The sequence below is a fragment of the Anabrus simplex genome, chromosome 2 (assembly GCF_040414725.1).
Source record: "Anabrus simplex isolate iqAnaSimp1 chromosome 2, ASM4041472v1, whole genome shotgun sequence".
NCBI lineage: Eukaryota > Metazoa > Arthropoda > Insecta > Orthoptera > Tettigoniidae > Anabrus > Anabrus simplex.
Genome location: NC_090266.1, coordinates 1072060322 through 1072078332, shown reverse-complemented (window position 1 = coordinate 1072078332; position 18011 = coordinate 1072060322). Strand labels below are relative to the sequence as shown.

Here is an 18011-nt window from a genome sequence, read left to right as displayed (position 1 = left end):
AGATAAACTATTAAATAAACATAAGAAAAATGCTCAGGAAACCACCACACATGACACATGGTTGTCAAGTACGTTAACAAGAACCCATACAAAGTAGCTAATATTTTCAAAAAAACAAGGCCTGAAAGTAGCCTTTAGAACAAACAGCACACTGCAGAGACACATCAGCAAGTGCAACCTAATCAAAAAAGATCTTTCTCCAAGTTAGGAGTCTATGAACTCAAGTGCCAAGAACCTTACTGAAGTGCCACATATATGGGACAAGCAAAACATGATTTCCACACAAGATACAAAAACACAAAAATGCAGTCAGATATAATCAGCATTCAGCCTTCGGAGAGCACATATATGACAGTTCACATCATTTCACATACATCAACATAGATCTAAAAATTTTACACATCAAAAATAAAAGTAAATTTTTGAATATTAAGGAAGCAATCAAAATTTACATTGCAAAAAAAAAAAAAAAGAAGCTAATGAAACCATCCTAAATGACCATACACATTAAAAAATTTGCTCTTCGCTCTACTTATATAATATCTGGTTAACACTTACTCTTTAAATTGGTGCTTGATGGCCTTTAGAGTATGATTTATCATAAAAATTAATGTCTAATGGATAGTCTGTATTTCAATTTTATACTTTATTTAACCTAAAATCATGAACTTGCATTTTCATTCATTTTCACATAAAATACATTATAACATGATGACCTCCTTTCCACTCTCCAGTAGATGAAGGAAGGTTCCACAACGCTCTCCTCGCTCCACCCCTACTGCCCCATCCCCTCTTCACGGTAGAGTATGCTAGATTATAACATCCAATAGGAAGGATCCACAACGTTCCACTCGCTCCTCCCCTGCTTCCCCTCCCCTCTCCACGGAACAGTATGCTATATCACAAATACTATGATAATATTTATAGATCTATAAATATTATTGTAATATTTGTGATATACGTCATCTTCATTACGGAACCAAAATGAGAATAGTTACTTGTAACAGTATGCTATACCCGAAACTTTCCACTAACTTCTCCATGGTCTCAGTCCTGAAATAGGGTTTGGAGACAACAGACTAAGCTTTGGTAGTCTAGAGAAGTACAGAAGTTCATCATTAAGTTAATACTTATAAAATCATTATTTGTTAATACTTGTCCGTATTATCACCTAACTCTCTATCATCGACAAGTTTATGCAACGTAAACAATACTGTACATATATACGCATGACTTAAGTGATTTGATAGAATCTGAGGATGTTCCTGTAGAACGAAACATGTCATTCTATGTATGATAGTGTGTATTTTTTACAGGTATGTTTATAGTGTTATAGTTTATATCAAAATTTTTGTGTGTTTGACAGATTGGAAAGTTTTTATGTTACATTTTACTAAGTCGACACTAGAAAGTATGGCTCCTTTCTTAACAAGTAGCATAATCCAACATATCAAACAGTCTTGGAGTAGATTCTCAGTTGTAGTGGTATGACTAAAGGAGGGTGTCTTCTCTGATCTACACATACACTGATGAGCAATTGAATCAGTGATACCTGGCTGGTAGCATGCGGTGGTGCAGGATGGCAAGGGCTTGAAAAGACACTGGAAACGTTGGGAAACCATCCTGATCAATGACCCGTGAACAGCCTCTCATAATGCACAGAGTATTATTGGAACAATAACCAAGGTGCGCACATCCCTTTCGACACCATCCCAGATGTGCTCAATAGGATTGAGGTTGGATGTCTATGGGTGCTAAGCAAGCAGCCTTATGCCCATGGCGGTGTTAACTCACTAATGCCCACCAAATGATGTATCACACGCAAAACATGCTTTCCAAATTGCGTTATATCCCTGTCATCGTAAGTGCTTTGTAATTGTTAAAGCCACCATATAGCACATCAGTGTCACCAGTCAGTGATGGGAAAAGTACAAAATAAAAGTAACTGGACTGAATTGCATTTACCTGAGAAATATGTTACTCAGTTACAATTACTTCACAGAATGGTAATAAAGTTTGTAGGGGAAAAGACATTACTCCATTTTGTGTTTTTTAGCATAGAGACATTAGGTGGTTATCATCACTAAGCGAGACTAAATCAACATTCTAAATTATCGCTCGTAGGCAAAGTTTGCATGTCAAAATCATGTTTTCATTATTTCATTATTTTCAGGACCAAGTAATTCAAAATCTTCCTTCAATTAGGGGAATGGAAATGCCTTAACCCCTTCGCCATCACATGTTTATTCTGGCTCCCTTCTTGTCCATGTAGTACAGGATTATCTAACCCTGAAAAAGTGACCACAAGAAGTTGCGAGTGAAGACATACATGTCATGTCCTTGGCTTTATACCCTTGGTGCGACTCCTTGCGCAGTGACAAGGAACAAATTTGAACAAAATTAAAGAAATTTTTCATTTAAATGATAACTTGCAGATCGCATTTACAAGATAAGGTCACTCATTGAACATTTGAACAATGACATCATCATAAGGGACTTTGTGCTTCACTCGCGAGTATTCACCCTTGCCCCACTTCAGAGGGTTATGTATTATTTAACCCTCTCAGTGCCAGGCCCAGGTATGTACAATGGTATCGTAATATACAATTGTCATGTTCAACCTGGAACGTGGGTTGTAGTCAGGATAACCAGATGGTGATAGATTATCATTATTCACAAGATGAAAGAATCTCAAGATCAGTTGGAATCTGTTTCTTGAGAACATATTTCCAAACCATGGAATATAATGGGAGTTTTTGAACCAATAAGAAAATATGCTCGGCCTTCTAGTTATACCCATTTCCAACAAAACAGCAATGAAAGCCTTCATTTCAGTCAATGTAACTGGGCGCCACTGGCATGTGGTGAAAAGACATGATTTTTCATATCTGTTTGTCTCTGTAGTTATGAGGTTCCATAACTGAGCCGTGAAAAATAAAATAAAAATACGCTATAGGTTAGCGTCTGACAAAGGAGCGGGTCTCGGGCCAGGAATATCATAATAATCAGGTGAGGGTTGGTATTTTGCATCTTGACCTAATTGAATTGCACGGTAAACAGGAAATTCTTGCTGTTGGATATTGTTAGAGCCGTCATCATCATCAGTACTGTCACTCAGACGGTCATTACCACTTTCAACGTTTACACTCGGACAATTAGCATGTGGTTGAGTGTTTACAGAAAACTCGCTGTTATCACTCCCAATAACACTTTCACTTTCCCATTCCTCACTACTTGGAGGAATGAATTCCTCATCCGAGTCTTCATCATCCTATTCTTCACTAAAAATTATTAAGATATACAGCCAGTTCGTCATCGTTAACAAAATAACTTCTCCCACTAGTCGCCATTTTATTCACGCGGCATGGAGAGCATATGTCGTAGAAAAACACGGACTTTAAAAATTCAATGCGTGATAATGAATTAATTTAAGCACCATCTAGCGGCATAGTTAAAATCTAATGACAATTCTCTATGGACTTGACACATAAGATGTTGCAATCTTACGGCCCAAGTTGTACAAACTCGCATAGAACTATGCGCTATCCAAACAACGATATATCGTGGTTGGCATTTTACGCGTATATATGAAACAACGATATATCATTGTCTGGCTCTCTACGGGTTAAAGCCTATCTATAAGAACATGGTCTCATTGAATCATATTTTGTTCCATGTAAATCATAAATGTGTTTTTTCAGAGTATATCATACTCTAAAAAAGGTTTACTTAAACTGGACAGATTCAACAATTTTTTATATCCTTGCTTGAAGGATTGGTTATAGATGCAATGTTTAAAATATTACAACATATTACAACATTTTTTAAAATCTGTGCTTTAATGGGTATTAATCCAAGGAATCAGCCATAATTCGGTGTGATATGCGAGGGAATAAACCTTCTATAGGTGTAGGTCTCCTTCAGGGTGCTGAAGGTGAAAAAATGGGTGAATATGATCCGACAGCAGGTTCCTGTATTGTTCGTCAGTGTGGGGCATACATATTGTTCGTCAGTGTGGGGCATACATACGAATTCTGAGAACCTTAAAATTATGCATCATTTTAAAGAACTTGAATTTACTGGGTCTAGGCAAACTGGAAACAAGAAGTGCTATTGAGAATATAGTTAAATGAAAATAATTTTACTGATTGAGTGGCTGTGTGGTTTGGGTCACATAGCTGTCAGCATGCATTTGGGAGATGGTGGGTTCGAGCCCCACTGTCAGCAGGTTTCCCATTGTCACACCAGGCAAACGCTGGATCTCTATTCTAATTAAGGCCAAGGTTACTTCCTTACCGCTCCTAGCCCTTTCCTATTCTATCGCCGCCATAAGATCTATTTATGTTAATGCGAGGTAAAGCAAATTGTGCAAAAAAAAAAAAAAAAAAAAATAATAATAATAATAATAATAATAATAGAGCTGGTAAATCACCCTGGATTTCAGTGTGGCATAGGGGACTTGGTATCCATCAAATAACTGTCTAAAAATGTAGAGGTTAGGTATGGTACTTCATCATGACTAAAGCTGCAATGTGGAATAAATTTCCTCAAACTGACTCAAAATTTGATGTTACAAAACAAGAGCAGCAGATAAAGTATAAATTTTCAGTAGCAATAGTTGCTTTTGACTGCATATTAGTGTGGTGAGTAAATAAATAAGAAAGCCAATGAAAGTATTTTCCTTCTGAACCTTCATGGTCACCCGGAATGCTGGACAGATGTTTTGTTTCGAAACAAGTTTTTTCACTATCATATTTATCTACCGAATGAGTTCCAAAAACTGTGTTTGTTGGCTACCAGGTTCTAAAAATTGCATAGAGGAATGCTGTCAACCAGTAAGATTAACCCGATGAGTGCTACGCCCGCCTGTAGACGGGCTGACGCGGCCTGTCCACCAGTGCTACACCCGTCTATAGATGGTGCGCGAGAATTTTTTTTTTTTTTTTTTTTTTGAGTTTCCCGGTTCACTTTCGAGTGCAAATTTGATCTCTGACATGTTCTGCTATCTGTTGGGCATTATGTAGAACTAACTGATCAGAGATTATAGCTTCGTGAAGTAACTTACAGAGCTTTTTGTAGACGTCTGTGGAGTTCATCTGTGATGTAAACAAACATGGCGGAACAACAATTTATTTGCTCTTGCAGCGATGTTATTTCGGATCACAGAATCTTACAGTTATTAACCACAGCGGAAAGTGATGAAGGAGATCTTCATTTTAAAAAATTTTTAAGCGATTTTGAATGTGAGATTGATAGAGAGAGTGCCAAAAATATTGTATGTGAGAGAGAAACCGAGCCTCCTTCTAAACGAAAGAAGAAAAAAACGGTGAGTACAACAGCTATTTTATCGCTAATTTTGTGGCGGATGGATTACTTTTCTTCACCAGAGTTTCAGGTAACTGTGACAGGCTCCGAGGGCCAAGAAGTGTTTGATGACAACTCGAAAATCATTGATTTTTTTATAAACTTTTGTGCCAGTGGAGTTGGTGCAGATAGTTGAACAAATCGGCATCACAAACAACCAGTAGAAAACATTTAACTATCACCACATTCCAGGTTTGGAAAGTATTTTAAAATATTAACTTATATACCGGTACTTCTAAGAAGTTACATGTATTAGTGGCCTACAGATTTTAGGAAATATTATTATTTTGGGCTCTTTACTTTGTATAAAGATAATGCATGCATGGGCACGTAAGTGTAATTTTGTTTTCTCTCAAAATAATATTGAACATAAGTGTAGGATTTTTTCCATTTGCATTTATAAACAAACAACATTTATAAACATTTTAAGCTAATCACCCCACTGATAAGTTAAAAATTGAGGCTTCTACAGTTTTTTTTACATACGAATGAAGAAACTCAGCACTGAGGTACCAAACAGTCAACTGGTAACTCGGCACATACAAGGTTAAGGCACTGGGAACTGCTATGTTTAACAATGGTTCATATTAGAAGACAAGATTACTCGCCATGGACAGACAGCAAGTATTAGAAGTTGAAATTCATATCCCAGAGCCACGTAATGATGCCAGGGTCAAGAAAATTAGTAGAAAGAAGAAAAAGAAGACTAGGCAAGTAAAGATTATGATGAATATGGAGCTGAGAAATTTTAAAACTGTGAAGGGTGAGTTTTAATATCATGAAAAGTTTGTGTTTTGCCAAAAATGACATTTTTCAGTTTTTAGGTAATATTTCCTCTGGAACCATAAGAGACTCAGCACACACCTTCAAATATGTAATAGCTACAATAAAGAATTCCAAAAAATATAATTTTCACAAAAATATTAATTGCATGGCATGAACCACAACCAATTCCTTGAGGGGAAAAAGTATTTTTTTCTTAAGAACACATTTTAGTAAGGTACAATAAATATCTCAATACCAATTTAAGTCTTCATTTCAGGTAATAATGTTATTAACTTGCATAAAAAGAATAAAAGTAATATGTTATTTGGGAATTGTACGTAACGTTGATGAAGAAATTTAAAATGATCCACATCGTGGTTCGCTTCAGTATCTACTGCATCGAACGAGAACCTTCTTATTCTTACCAAATGGAGTACATATTACTTCAGCTGAGAACATACTCCTCATAAGAGCTCATGCCCTTGAGCATAAACTTTGAGTAAGAACTCTATTTTTCATGACCCCCCTTTCAAGGTGCTACAGCCTTGTAGGATCTTTGTCTACCAAGTGACTACTGCTCAGCCTCAAGGCCTGCAGATTATGAGGTGGCACATAGTCAGCGCAAAGACTCTCGGCCATTATTCATGACCCTCTAGACTGGGGCCAGTATCTCACCATTCGATGGCTCCTCAGGTTAAAATCCCTGAACTGCTCGGGAATTGAACCCAGATACTCCTGATAAGAGCCAGGCTCACTAAACCTAGACCAAAGTAGCAGCAAAAAATTGCTATGTTTAGCAAAAAGGTGGCATTTCCCTATCATTGTCAAATGTAAATTTGTATATGAGAAAGGACAGGGCAGTAAAAAATGTATTACTTCCCAGCAAAGTTAGAATACCTTCAGTCTCATGGAATGGCCCTTACAATGGTACAGCTAACTCCTCCACTTCTTCTGGTCTTCCTCCTCTGATTTCCTCCTCTGATTCACTGCTTCCATGAGTAACGACAAGTTTTTCCACTTTAGTACCACCTCTCACCTCATTATTGTAGAACTTCACAATTTTCTCCTCGGCATGTTTCACTTAATTTCTCCATATCTCTTCTGTAACCTGTAAGATATATTATTATTATTATTATTATTATTATTATTATTATTATTATTATTATTATTATTATTATTATTAAATTATATTTGCCTTTATTTGTAGTGGCGAAGTTAGGACTCGTGGTCCTCTCTTACACTTAACCACACTTCATTAACATTGTACATCTGAGAGCAATATTCATAATCTTATCTTAAAACTATCATTACAAACTATGAAACAAAATAACATAAACTCTATAAATATTCTTAGTCATGTCTTAAAACTATCGTTACAAATTAAAAGTTGAATGACACCAAAATACCATAAGCACAGTAAACGTACATTGATACACACATTCACTCTACCAGATTCATTCAGCCTGGCGGCACACATCGAGGAGATGCTCACGGCAAGACAACTTGAAGGAATTTAAGGATTTTTATGGCTCTAATGTTGTGGGGGAGAGAATTCCATATTCTAGCTCCATTTTCAATGAAGGAACGGCTAAATGCTGCTGACCTGCTGAGAGGGATAGCAAGTGTACTGCCGGAGCGTGTGTTATGCTGGTGGAAACAGGATAGGAAATTGAGTTGTGAAGATAAGTAGTATGGGATATTCTCTTTTAATACTCGAAAGATTAATACTGCCACGTGGAGGTTTCTACATTGTTCAAATTTTAGAAGGGAAAGTTGTCGATAATAAGGGGTAACATGAACATCATAGCGTAAGGAAAAGATAAATCTAATACATGAGTTCATAGCACGTTGTAATCAGTTTAGTTGTTCACTTGTGGCATCAATTAGTACTACGTCATAGTAGGAAAATATAGGGAGTATAAGAGTATTTATAAGCCTAATTCTCATGTTTAGTGGCAGCATATTTTGATGATATTTTAGTGGGTGAAGGGTCGCATACACTTTTCTACAGATATTTGTAATGTGCTCTCCCCAGTTAAGATTCTCGTTTATAATTACACCAAGATTTATTACCGAGTTTTCGTACGGAATAATTTTACCAGATAAAGTTAGTAGAGGAATGGTTTTTTTTTTTTTTTTTGCCGCACTGATTTGTTTCGTCTGCCCAACAATAATAGCTTTAGATTTTGATGGATTAATTAAAATACAGTTTTCATGAGCGCATGCACAGATATTATTTAAGTCAGAGTTCATATAACTTATTGCTTGATTAATGTCTGAAATTTTGGAATGATAATAGATCTGTAGATCATCAGCATACAAGTGGTATTTACAGTGTCTTAGCCGTATCGATATATCGTTAATATAGATAACAAGGAGAAGTGGTCCAAGTACAGAGCCTTGTGGTACTCCTGAATATTTCATTACCCATTCGGATGACCTATTCTGAAGAATTACATGTTTTCGTTCTGTAAGATATGAGAAAAAGAATTCTAGAGCTGTCTGTCCAAGGTGAAGCGATTTCAATTTAGCAACCAGTACGTCTATATTTACTTTGTCAAAAGCGCTGCTAAAATCAAGAAGTTTAAGTAACGTCACCTGCCTTTCGTCCATAACTTTCAGCAGGGCAGTGGCCGTACTGTGTCCCTTTTTGAAACCCTATTGTAACGTGTCAAGTAGTTTGTATTTATTTGAATAGTCGGTTAATTGCATGTGTACTATGCGTTCAAGAGGCTTGGAGAGAGATTAAAGTATGCAAACAGGTCGATAATCTGTTATAAGTACAGGTGAGGAAGTTTTGGGAACAGGATTTATAATGGCATTTTTCCACATTTTTGGAAAGGGGCCACTTGTGAGGCACGTGTTGTATATGTGAGTAATGGCGGGAAGAATAATGTCAATGATGTGTTGTATTATGACTATGGGTATTTCATCAGGTCCTACAGCAGATGATGTGACTGATAATACCTCGCGTTTCACGTCAATCTCTGTGACTTCGCGAAATTCAAAGAATGGCCTATTTGGTGGTGGCTGGTTCAGAAGATTTTATAGTCTGTGATATTGTGTGTATTTCCGGTTTAATTTTTATTTCAGAAAAATGATCATTCAATCTCTCCAGAGAGATGTCTGGATTACATGGCTGGGGCAAAGCTTTCCCAATTCCAATGGAACGAAGTTGTTTCCAAGTGTTTGACACATTTAAATTTCCAGCCAGGTGATTGTAAAAAGAAAATTTCTTATTTCGAATTATTACTTTAATTCTATTCCGAAGTGTCCGATACTGTTCAAGCGCACTGGAAGAATGTGTGCGTCTGTAGAGCCGGTGTAACGCGTCACGGTGAGACATCATTTGTTTAATGTCATCAGTCAGCCATGGAGAAGGAGGTCGGGAGACTTTGGCCGTACGCTTAGGGGCATGTTTATCAAGGAGACCAAGTATAAGTGAACTTAAAGTTTCAACTTTCTTATCGATACCATTCATATTCTTTACGTCATTCCAAGGACTATTCAAGGCGTCAACTCTCAGATGATCTAAGTTTATATGTTTAATGTCCCTGATTGTGATGTATCTGGACTTATACTTCGGTACTTTGAGCGAGTAAGACAAGTATATTAAGTCATGTGTTGATATGCTAGGGGTAGGAATTTGTCCATGTGATACTATTTTCTGTGGGTTGTTAGTGACCATTAAGTCAATTAGTGTATGTGAAGATGAGGTATGATTTGTCAGTTTTAGTGGAAGTATTGTCATGTCACACGTCTGGAAAATACTTAAGAGTTGCTTTGTATCTCCAGCCTGTTCCAGTAAATTAGTATTGAAGTCTCCAAATATTAAAATATGTTCATAAGCAGGTGATAGTCTCTGCAGGATGTCTTCTATGTCTGAGAAGTGACCTACCCGTGGTGGCCGATAAACAGCTTCTATTAGGGCTTTAACTGTTGTCCCAGTGATCTCGGCAAAAATGAATTCAGGTCTCGGGTGAGCACAGTGGGCAGAAGTGCATACGATTTTACATTTAATATCATCTCTACAGTACAAGGCTACTCCTCCACCTCATTTATCTATTCGGTCATGCCTGTAAATATTATAGCCCGTTATGTGTACCGTACTACTAGGGATAGTTGCATGTAACCAACTCTCACTGATACAAGCTACGTGTACATTGCTGTTTTCAAGGAGAGCTGTTAGCTCCTCATGGTGAGCAGGCAGGGATTGAGAATTTAAATGAATGTAGTTCAATGAATGTGCGTTGGCCTGAAATACTTTCACTAATGAGCTCTGACAGCGGGGTGTCTGTTCTCGGATAGGAGAGGTTAGGGGTAGGGGGACAGTCAGGTCCACAGCTGGCAGTGGTTATAACAGTACTCATCACACAAAGCAGAATACCAAGAAGAATACGTGCTTCTTACCAGCGTATTTCCTCTGATATCGCGCCGGCTTTTCATGCACTCAATCACATTCACAGTCAATAATAAAACACTATAATACAAACTTAAACTAATCCACATTGTCGTTACTTCGCACTGTTTCACCCCCTAGCTGCTTGAATAACATTGTTAAAGTCAGCTCGTGTGGTCACTTGAATTTTCTTCCCATCAGAGCTTAGAATAATGATACGTCCATCCTTAGTCCATACAGATTTCTGACCGAAGTGGTCATGCACGGCGTTTAGTATGTCCTTTCTCGTTGCTGTTAGCGGTTCGTTATCAGCATACCCAATCCCTTCAACGATTTCTTTGCACGCCAGATACGGTCACGTTCGTGATATCGCTTGAACTTTATTATGATGGGCCTTTTCCCTCCGTCACTACCTCAGCTGTAGTTCTCCTTGGTTTCCCAATCCTGTGACGGCGATCTAAATTGTCCAGTGTCAAGTCTATCCCTAGGTGGGATTTCACAACACCGAACACCTTATCATAGACGTCCTCGTTCGGAGCTTCTGCCACCCCATGGAGTAATAGGCAGTTTCTCTTGCTGTACTGCTCTGCTTCGCCGATTAGGTTGTCCTGTTTGGAGATCTGGTTATGCATTTCGGTAAGTTCAGACTTCACCTCCTTGAGCTCCTCGGTGACAGCAGCTCTGAAAGACTGGAACTCAAGGGCAAGTGCGTCTAGGGAAACATTGCCGGGGTTGGTATCACTGTTGTTGGCGGCACGCGTTGCCTTCTCAAAGCGAGCTTGGATGTCATTTAGCTTTTCTTCGAATGAAGAAATCCGCTTGTTCAATGACTTTAGAGACATTGTGAATGAATCTTATGTAATCACTGAGTGTTATTTTGTTATGTAACTTGATCTAGTACACACGAATTGTAGTTAAACTTGCTGATTTGCTAGGTGGTTTACGGAGCTCTCTCACTTGCACTTCTTCACTGCCGCCATCTGACAAGTATATTATCAAGTCCACTTGCTTATATCCAAAAAATAACATTTCCACTTGGCCTTCCTTTTTTTTTTTTTGCTAGGGGTTTTACGTCGCACCGACACAGATAGGTCTTATGGCGACGATGGGATAGGAATGGCCTAGGAGTTGGAAGGAAGCGGCCGTGGCCTTAATTAAGGTACAGCCCCAGCATTTGCCTGGTGTGAAAATGGGAAACCACGGAAAATCATCTTCAAGGCTGCCGATAGTAGGATTCGAACCTACTATCTCCCGGATGCAAGCTCACAGCCGCGCGCCTCTACGCGCACGGCCAATACTTGGCCTTCCTGATCACGAGGTTCTTTCCATACAGTTGGAGCTCTGTCCATTCCATAGCCTGGTCTTGACACCACTGGTTTGTTATAATACTGCTTTGCTACAGACCATACTAATTCGACAGCACTGAAAAATGAGTGATATGGAAGAAATCGTAGAACAGTATGGCCTTCAGTGCACATCTCATCAATATACCTGGTTTTAAAAAAATAAAGGAATGTTATTATGCATACATGTAAGTAAACAACATTAGCTAAACTCATGTTTATATGCTACTATACCTCTTTAAGTGACTTTGATTCACATGACACAAGATTTGAAGCTCATCTTCTGTTGTATTTTCTAGTGGGCACACTCTTTTCTGCCTCAACCATGACTATAAATTACAGGAAAAATTAAATTCTTTAACATCATTCAGTAGAAGAAAATATTTCATCTAGTATGATTACCAGTAATTGATCCTTCCTCCATTTTGTTGTCATGTTCCACAAGCTTACAGTGATATGCTGCATTAGCCATCCATCACAATGGCACAGGGTCCTGTATTTCTTAATCGTGTCTTCATATACATCTGAAATTTGTCACTGTTAATAGCAGCATTTTAGTCATGGTTTTTCTTCAAATTAGTGGTAAATATTAAATCAGCACCTGCAAGAATTTTTAGGTTTAGCATTATGTTATTTGTTCTAAAAATGTATTCCCTAAATATATGAGATCACCTTCTTCAGGAATATTTTGTAACACCACAATGTGTGTCCTGTTTGTACATAATCATCCTAGACACTGATGCTCTCTTGTTTTCTAAAATTTATGTAAATTTTAAATTGTATCTGACAGCCAGCAATCATACACTGACTCAGGTGAAGATTGTCGAGTACAAAACAAACCTAATAAATAGACTTATGTTTACAAGTAATTTTCTGATACCAATAAACAGTAATATTACATAAAAATACACTGGAGAAGTTTTAAGTGAAGCCCTCACCTTCTTTGTTGTTCTGTCAGTTTCCATCATGAGAGTGCCTTGAACCCTGAAGAATAATATTCATCCTTTTATAATGATTTGACCATCACTTTATTGTTACTGTTACTGAGAAGTCTTGAGTTCTAATAAGTAGCTAATTTCATTCTGATTTTTATAACCTTTACAAATGTTTCAATGGGTAACTGTGTTATGTCCACCTTAAAAAAAAGTTTAAATAGGGCCGATGACCTTAGATGTTGGGCCCCTTTAAACAACAAGCATCATCATCATCATCATCAAAAAGTTTAAATTGTGATTTTAGTATAAATGCAGTTTTATTTTGAAAACCAGTCATTGCTGATGATTGTGGATGTTTATTTCAAGTGTATTTTCAAGATTTATTTTATTTCTGTTTTTTCCCAATTAGATTCTCGGGAAGTCTATCAAAGGATGACTAAAAGGGAACCACCGAGCCCTAGAGTTCCAAAACCAAGAAGTTACATCGACCGTGCAAAACCTCGGAAGTCTCCAATACGCCCGCTACCATATTTGGCCATTTCTGAAAGCTCACTGGACGACGATGATGATGATGCTGAAATCATTATTACATCAGAAGCTGCTAGCTTATCTGTAAGAGATGAATTACAAGAATTCATGGATACTCTTCCAGCTAAAAATAAAAGAAAGCAGGCAAGAAGATCAAAGACACGAAAAGGTACCATTTATTTCATCCCATTCATTCCAACTTTCAGTTCCTAAAAAAAACCTTCCCTTCCCCCTCTGTTATGTGGGAGCTGTATTCTCCCAGCAATAATGATACTTCTCCACCCCCCTCCGCACCAAGCAAGTTGGTCGTGTATGTAGAATCATGTGGCGGTGAGCTTGCATTGGTGAGATGGTTGGTTCGAATCGCAACATTGGTAGCGCTAAAGATGGTTTTTTGTGGTTTCCTATTTTCACACCAGGAAAATGCTGGAACTGCACGTTAATTAAGGCCATGGCCGCTTCCTTCCCAATCCTAGCCCTTCCCCATCCTTGCATCGCTGAACTTTCAGGTGTGTTAGTATGACGTCGAACCACTAGCAAAAAAAAAAAAAAATTAAATTCTTCTCCCACCATTAAATACTCTTAATATTAATTATTGTAGCTTTGATGTTTCAAGCAGACCAATTTATATCTGACTTATGATAAACTGTATTTATGTCCAGTTTTAATTTTTGTGACATACGTATTTGAAGATCATTTTAAAATGAAATATTATAAGAAAACTCCTACAAATATGAAGAGACTGGAAGCAATAAAGAGCCCTTTGCCAACCAAGAGCCTCACAGTTCAGACTTATCTGCTGGCTGACACCAACTTCTTTATCAGGGAGATGATGAAGAACGTCATACAAGGCTTAATTTTTAATTCTTGACCGATGACAGAGCGCTTTCCTTTCCCACTGCCAGGCACATAATAGCACTGGTCTGTAGCCTGCGATGGCAAATGCTCAATTATGGAATGCTTATTCTTAGGTCGAAGCCCTGGATTGTTCAATTGCAACGATGCTTTTGTTACAGCAGCACATCTTCATGTGTAAAACGTATTTTAAAAACAAATCGGCTCATCGGGTGCGAGTTGCATTTGTTTGAAACTTTCCTGGTGACATGCCACTTTCTAGAAAAGCAGTTCACAATATTTTAAATGAATTTGACAGTACTGTCTCGGTGGAAAACAAGAAATGTAAGCGCAAATGAACAGTTTTAACAGACGAAATTTGTGCAAATCTTGAACAATCGCTGGATAAATCTCTCCCGAGGCATCTCCGAAAACCGTAAAAGAGTAGTTAGTGGGACATAAAGCAAATAACATTATTATCAATCTCTCCCGAAATTATCTCAACAAGTCAGGGTTTCAGTTTTTTCTGCACGCAAAGCAACAAAGCTGCTACGACTCAAACCATACAGATTTACACAGGTCCATTGTTTAAAACCTAGTGATCCAGCAGCAAGAGTGCATTATGTGAGTGGTATCTTTCATCAGTCCATGATGGTTTAATCAACCCACAGCTCGTCCTTCCTTTTTTTTTTTTTTTTTTTTTTCAGATGAGGCCTGGTTTCATCTTACTGGCTGAGCAAACAGTCATAACTCTTGCTATTGGATTGGAGAAAACCCTCATGGTTTTTTATGCAATTCCTCATTATGATAGGAAGGTCGGTGTTCAGTGTGCCTTTAATGCAAGGAGGAGAATTGTGCCTATCTTTTACGAGATGACAGTAAATGCGCGGAGGTACCAAAATAACATTTTGATGCCATTCTTTGATCAGTTGACGGAAGTAAAAAAAAAATTGCTTCAATAGTTTCAACCAGATTCAGCCTCAGCACATACAGCGGAAGAATCCCTTCTTACAATCTCACAGACAAAGTGTGATCAGTGTTGGTCTCGTTTCCCCTCACTCCCCAGATCTGACAGTGTGTGATTTTTATCTGTGGGGTAGACTGAAGGAAAAGGTTTATCAGACAAATCCTCATACATTGGAGGAACCAAAAGAAAACATTACGAATGAGATCAGATATATTACAGTGGAAAAACTCCATTGCTTCAGTTAGAATGTCATTTCTGGATACAATGTCTGTATAACACCAGTAAGGACGACGCTTCCAGCATCTGTTATAATGTAAGATTGTATTGTATTGTATACTTAGTATTTGAAGCAGGGAGTCCAAGAGTGCGCGCTGCATGCTCGCTTGTTGGCAGAAATGCGAACGTGTCAGTCAATTGTTATAAATAAAGCCCTGTAGAAAACACAGCAGCATGTGAAGCTCACAGCGGGGAAAGGGAACAAATGGCACAGACCATAAATCCAGACTTTTATCTAACACCTGCCCTGAATACAAGCAAATGAAAGGAGCTGCATATTACACTGAAGCCCACATTTGCAAGGACTGCAATCTGTGGCTTCCATTATAGAATCTGCAGTCAAAGGGGACACCACCAGACATTGGCTCATTGCTTTTGTACTCTCTGTAGATGGTATTGCCAGTAGTACCATATACTTGTCTGCCAAGCAAGGATGAAATCTCTAACTTTTTATGCAAACAATAAGAACTTGATGTGACCATGTAGGCCGATCACCTAGATGTTAGGCCCCTTTAAACAACAAGCATCGTAATTATTTATGAACTTCATTTCCGTATTGATAGATTACACATATATGGAAAAGAAAGGATTCCACCTGATCAATACAATTTATTATACTTGCGCAAGTCTGGCACCCAGGTGTACAACTTGTGCAAGTATAATAAATTGTATTGATCAGGTGGAATCCTTTCTTTTCCATATATGAACATGCATCATGGTTGACTGTCAAGGTGTCACCTGTGTGGGACTAGGTCCTGAATTACAACTCTGGATGTGATCCATTGAGGTGATAATCAGGCCGCTCCTCTGGAGTACAGACGTCTTGTGCAGCCGCCCCTAATCTGCAGAACAGACGCTGCATAATGTATTCTAGTGACATTTCCTCCACTGTGTGGACCATCACCCCACCTAAAGGGGCTCATTCGCCCGAAGCCGATGGTCCCCTTAGGGTGTCAGAGGTTATTTCCCGCCGCCCAATACTCGGCATTGGCAGTTTTACAGCTGGGTGCCAGACCAGCAAACCCTCCTCCTTTCTCATTCCGGACTTGGGACCGAACAATGGTGGAGTCCTCCGAGGAATAGACACAGGTTCAAATCACTACGTAGTTAAAATTGAAATTAAACTCACTCCCCAGAGGAGACAGCAAAAGCAAGCCCTTAAAACTAAAAGAAAAATAGATCCTACCCAGCTAATCAACAACAAAAATTACCAGAAAGCAACTGAAAAAATAAAAATCACAGATAAACTTGAAGACTTAGTACACAACCTTAAACAAATTGCAGAAGACCTAACTCCAATTAAACCACGTAAAAAACACCAATGGTGGAACAGTGAATGTGATGAAACAGTGGAGAAAAGACATCAGACATTACGTCAGTCCCAAAAAACAGAAATATCCTATCAAAATCTAGTAAAACAGAGAAGAGAAACTACCCAAGTCTTAAGAAGAATAAAAAGACAACATCTTAAGGACACACTGCAGTTAACTGAAGAACAATTCAATAAAACTCAATCAAGGGACTACTACAAAACCTTCAGAAAGCAGCTCAAAAAATATTAACCATTGACCCTGCTGATGAAGGATGAAAATGGTAAGCGGGCTCATAACAATAAAGACAATGCAGAAATTCTGGCTAGATATTTCAACAAGCTTTTAAATTGTGAGGAATCTGCAGAACTCCTTCATTTGGACACCAACACCCCAATAAAAACACCACCAGAGAACATCAATCCCCCCACAATAAAGGAAGTCTACCAAGCTCCGAATAAATTAAAAAAACTACAAAGTGCCAGAAGATCAGACCTTTGCGGAAATCTGGAAATATGCGGGAACATCAGCAAAAGTTGCCCTCCATCAACAACTTGTTTTTATCTGGATTAAAGAAGAACTATCGGAACACTGGACAACAGCCCTCATTCACCCACTGCACAAAAAAGGAGACAAAACCAACCCTAATAACTACAGGAGAATCTCGCTCCTAGACATAACATACAAAATATTTTCAATAATCATCCTTAACCCATATGCACCCACCCACCCTTTGCTCCGACATTGCTAGGAATCCGCCAACCTTTTAGTATGCAACCTTGGTGTTACAAGCTTTCGTTTAAAACAGTATAGTGGGTGATTGACTGCGCGTATTATCACGGGACTTATTTGATATTATTGAGAAATTCCATGCTATTGCTCATGACACAAAAAACAGAACACTACAGAAATATAACACATAAAAAATCCCTTTGAAAACTTAAATTTTTCATTAACTTATCTTACCTTGGAAGTTCTTTAGTGTGGTATGCCCTTCATTGTACGACACGGGCCTAACATTTGCATGATTTTGGAAGAAGGAAATAATGGGAAACCAATACAACATGAGCCTAACATTTGCCTGATTAGGAAATAAGAAAATAATGGGAAACCAATCACGAGGCAGCGAATGGTGAGATTCAAACCAATCTCCCAAATACAAACTTACAGCCGTATGTCTCACTCGGTGTATTATTATCATTGTCATTATTATTATTAAGATTCAGTCTGAGGATCACTGGTAAAGTGTTTGCATCCAGGTACCAAGATCGTAGGTTCAAATTCGGCAGT

At 38.2% G+C, this 18011-nt stretch overlaps 1 protein-coding gene across 1 annotated transcript in view; it reads left to right on the top strand.

Annotated features, from left to right (window-relative positions):
- The window catches only part of LOC136863778 (tRNA endonuclease ANKZF1), a 170270-nt gene that overhangs the window by 96750 nt on the left and 55509 nt on the right, over positions 1–18011 (top strand). The window contains exon 8 of the mRNA XM_067140130.2: positions 13216–13503. Coding sequence (XP_066996231.2) covers positions 13216–13503 — 288 coding nt within the window. The remainder of the gene's footprint in view (positions 1–13215; positions 13504–18011) is intronic.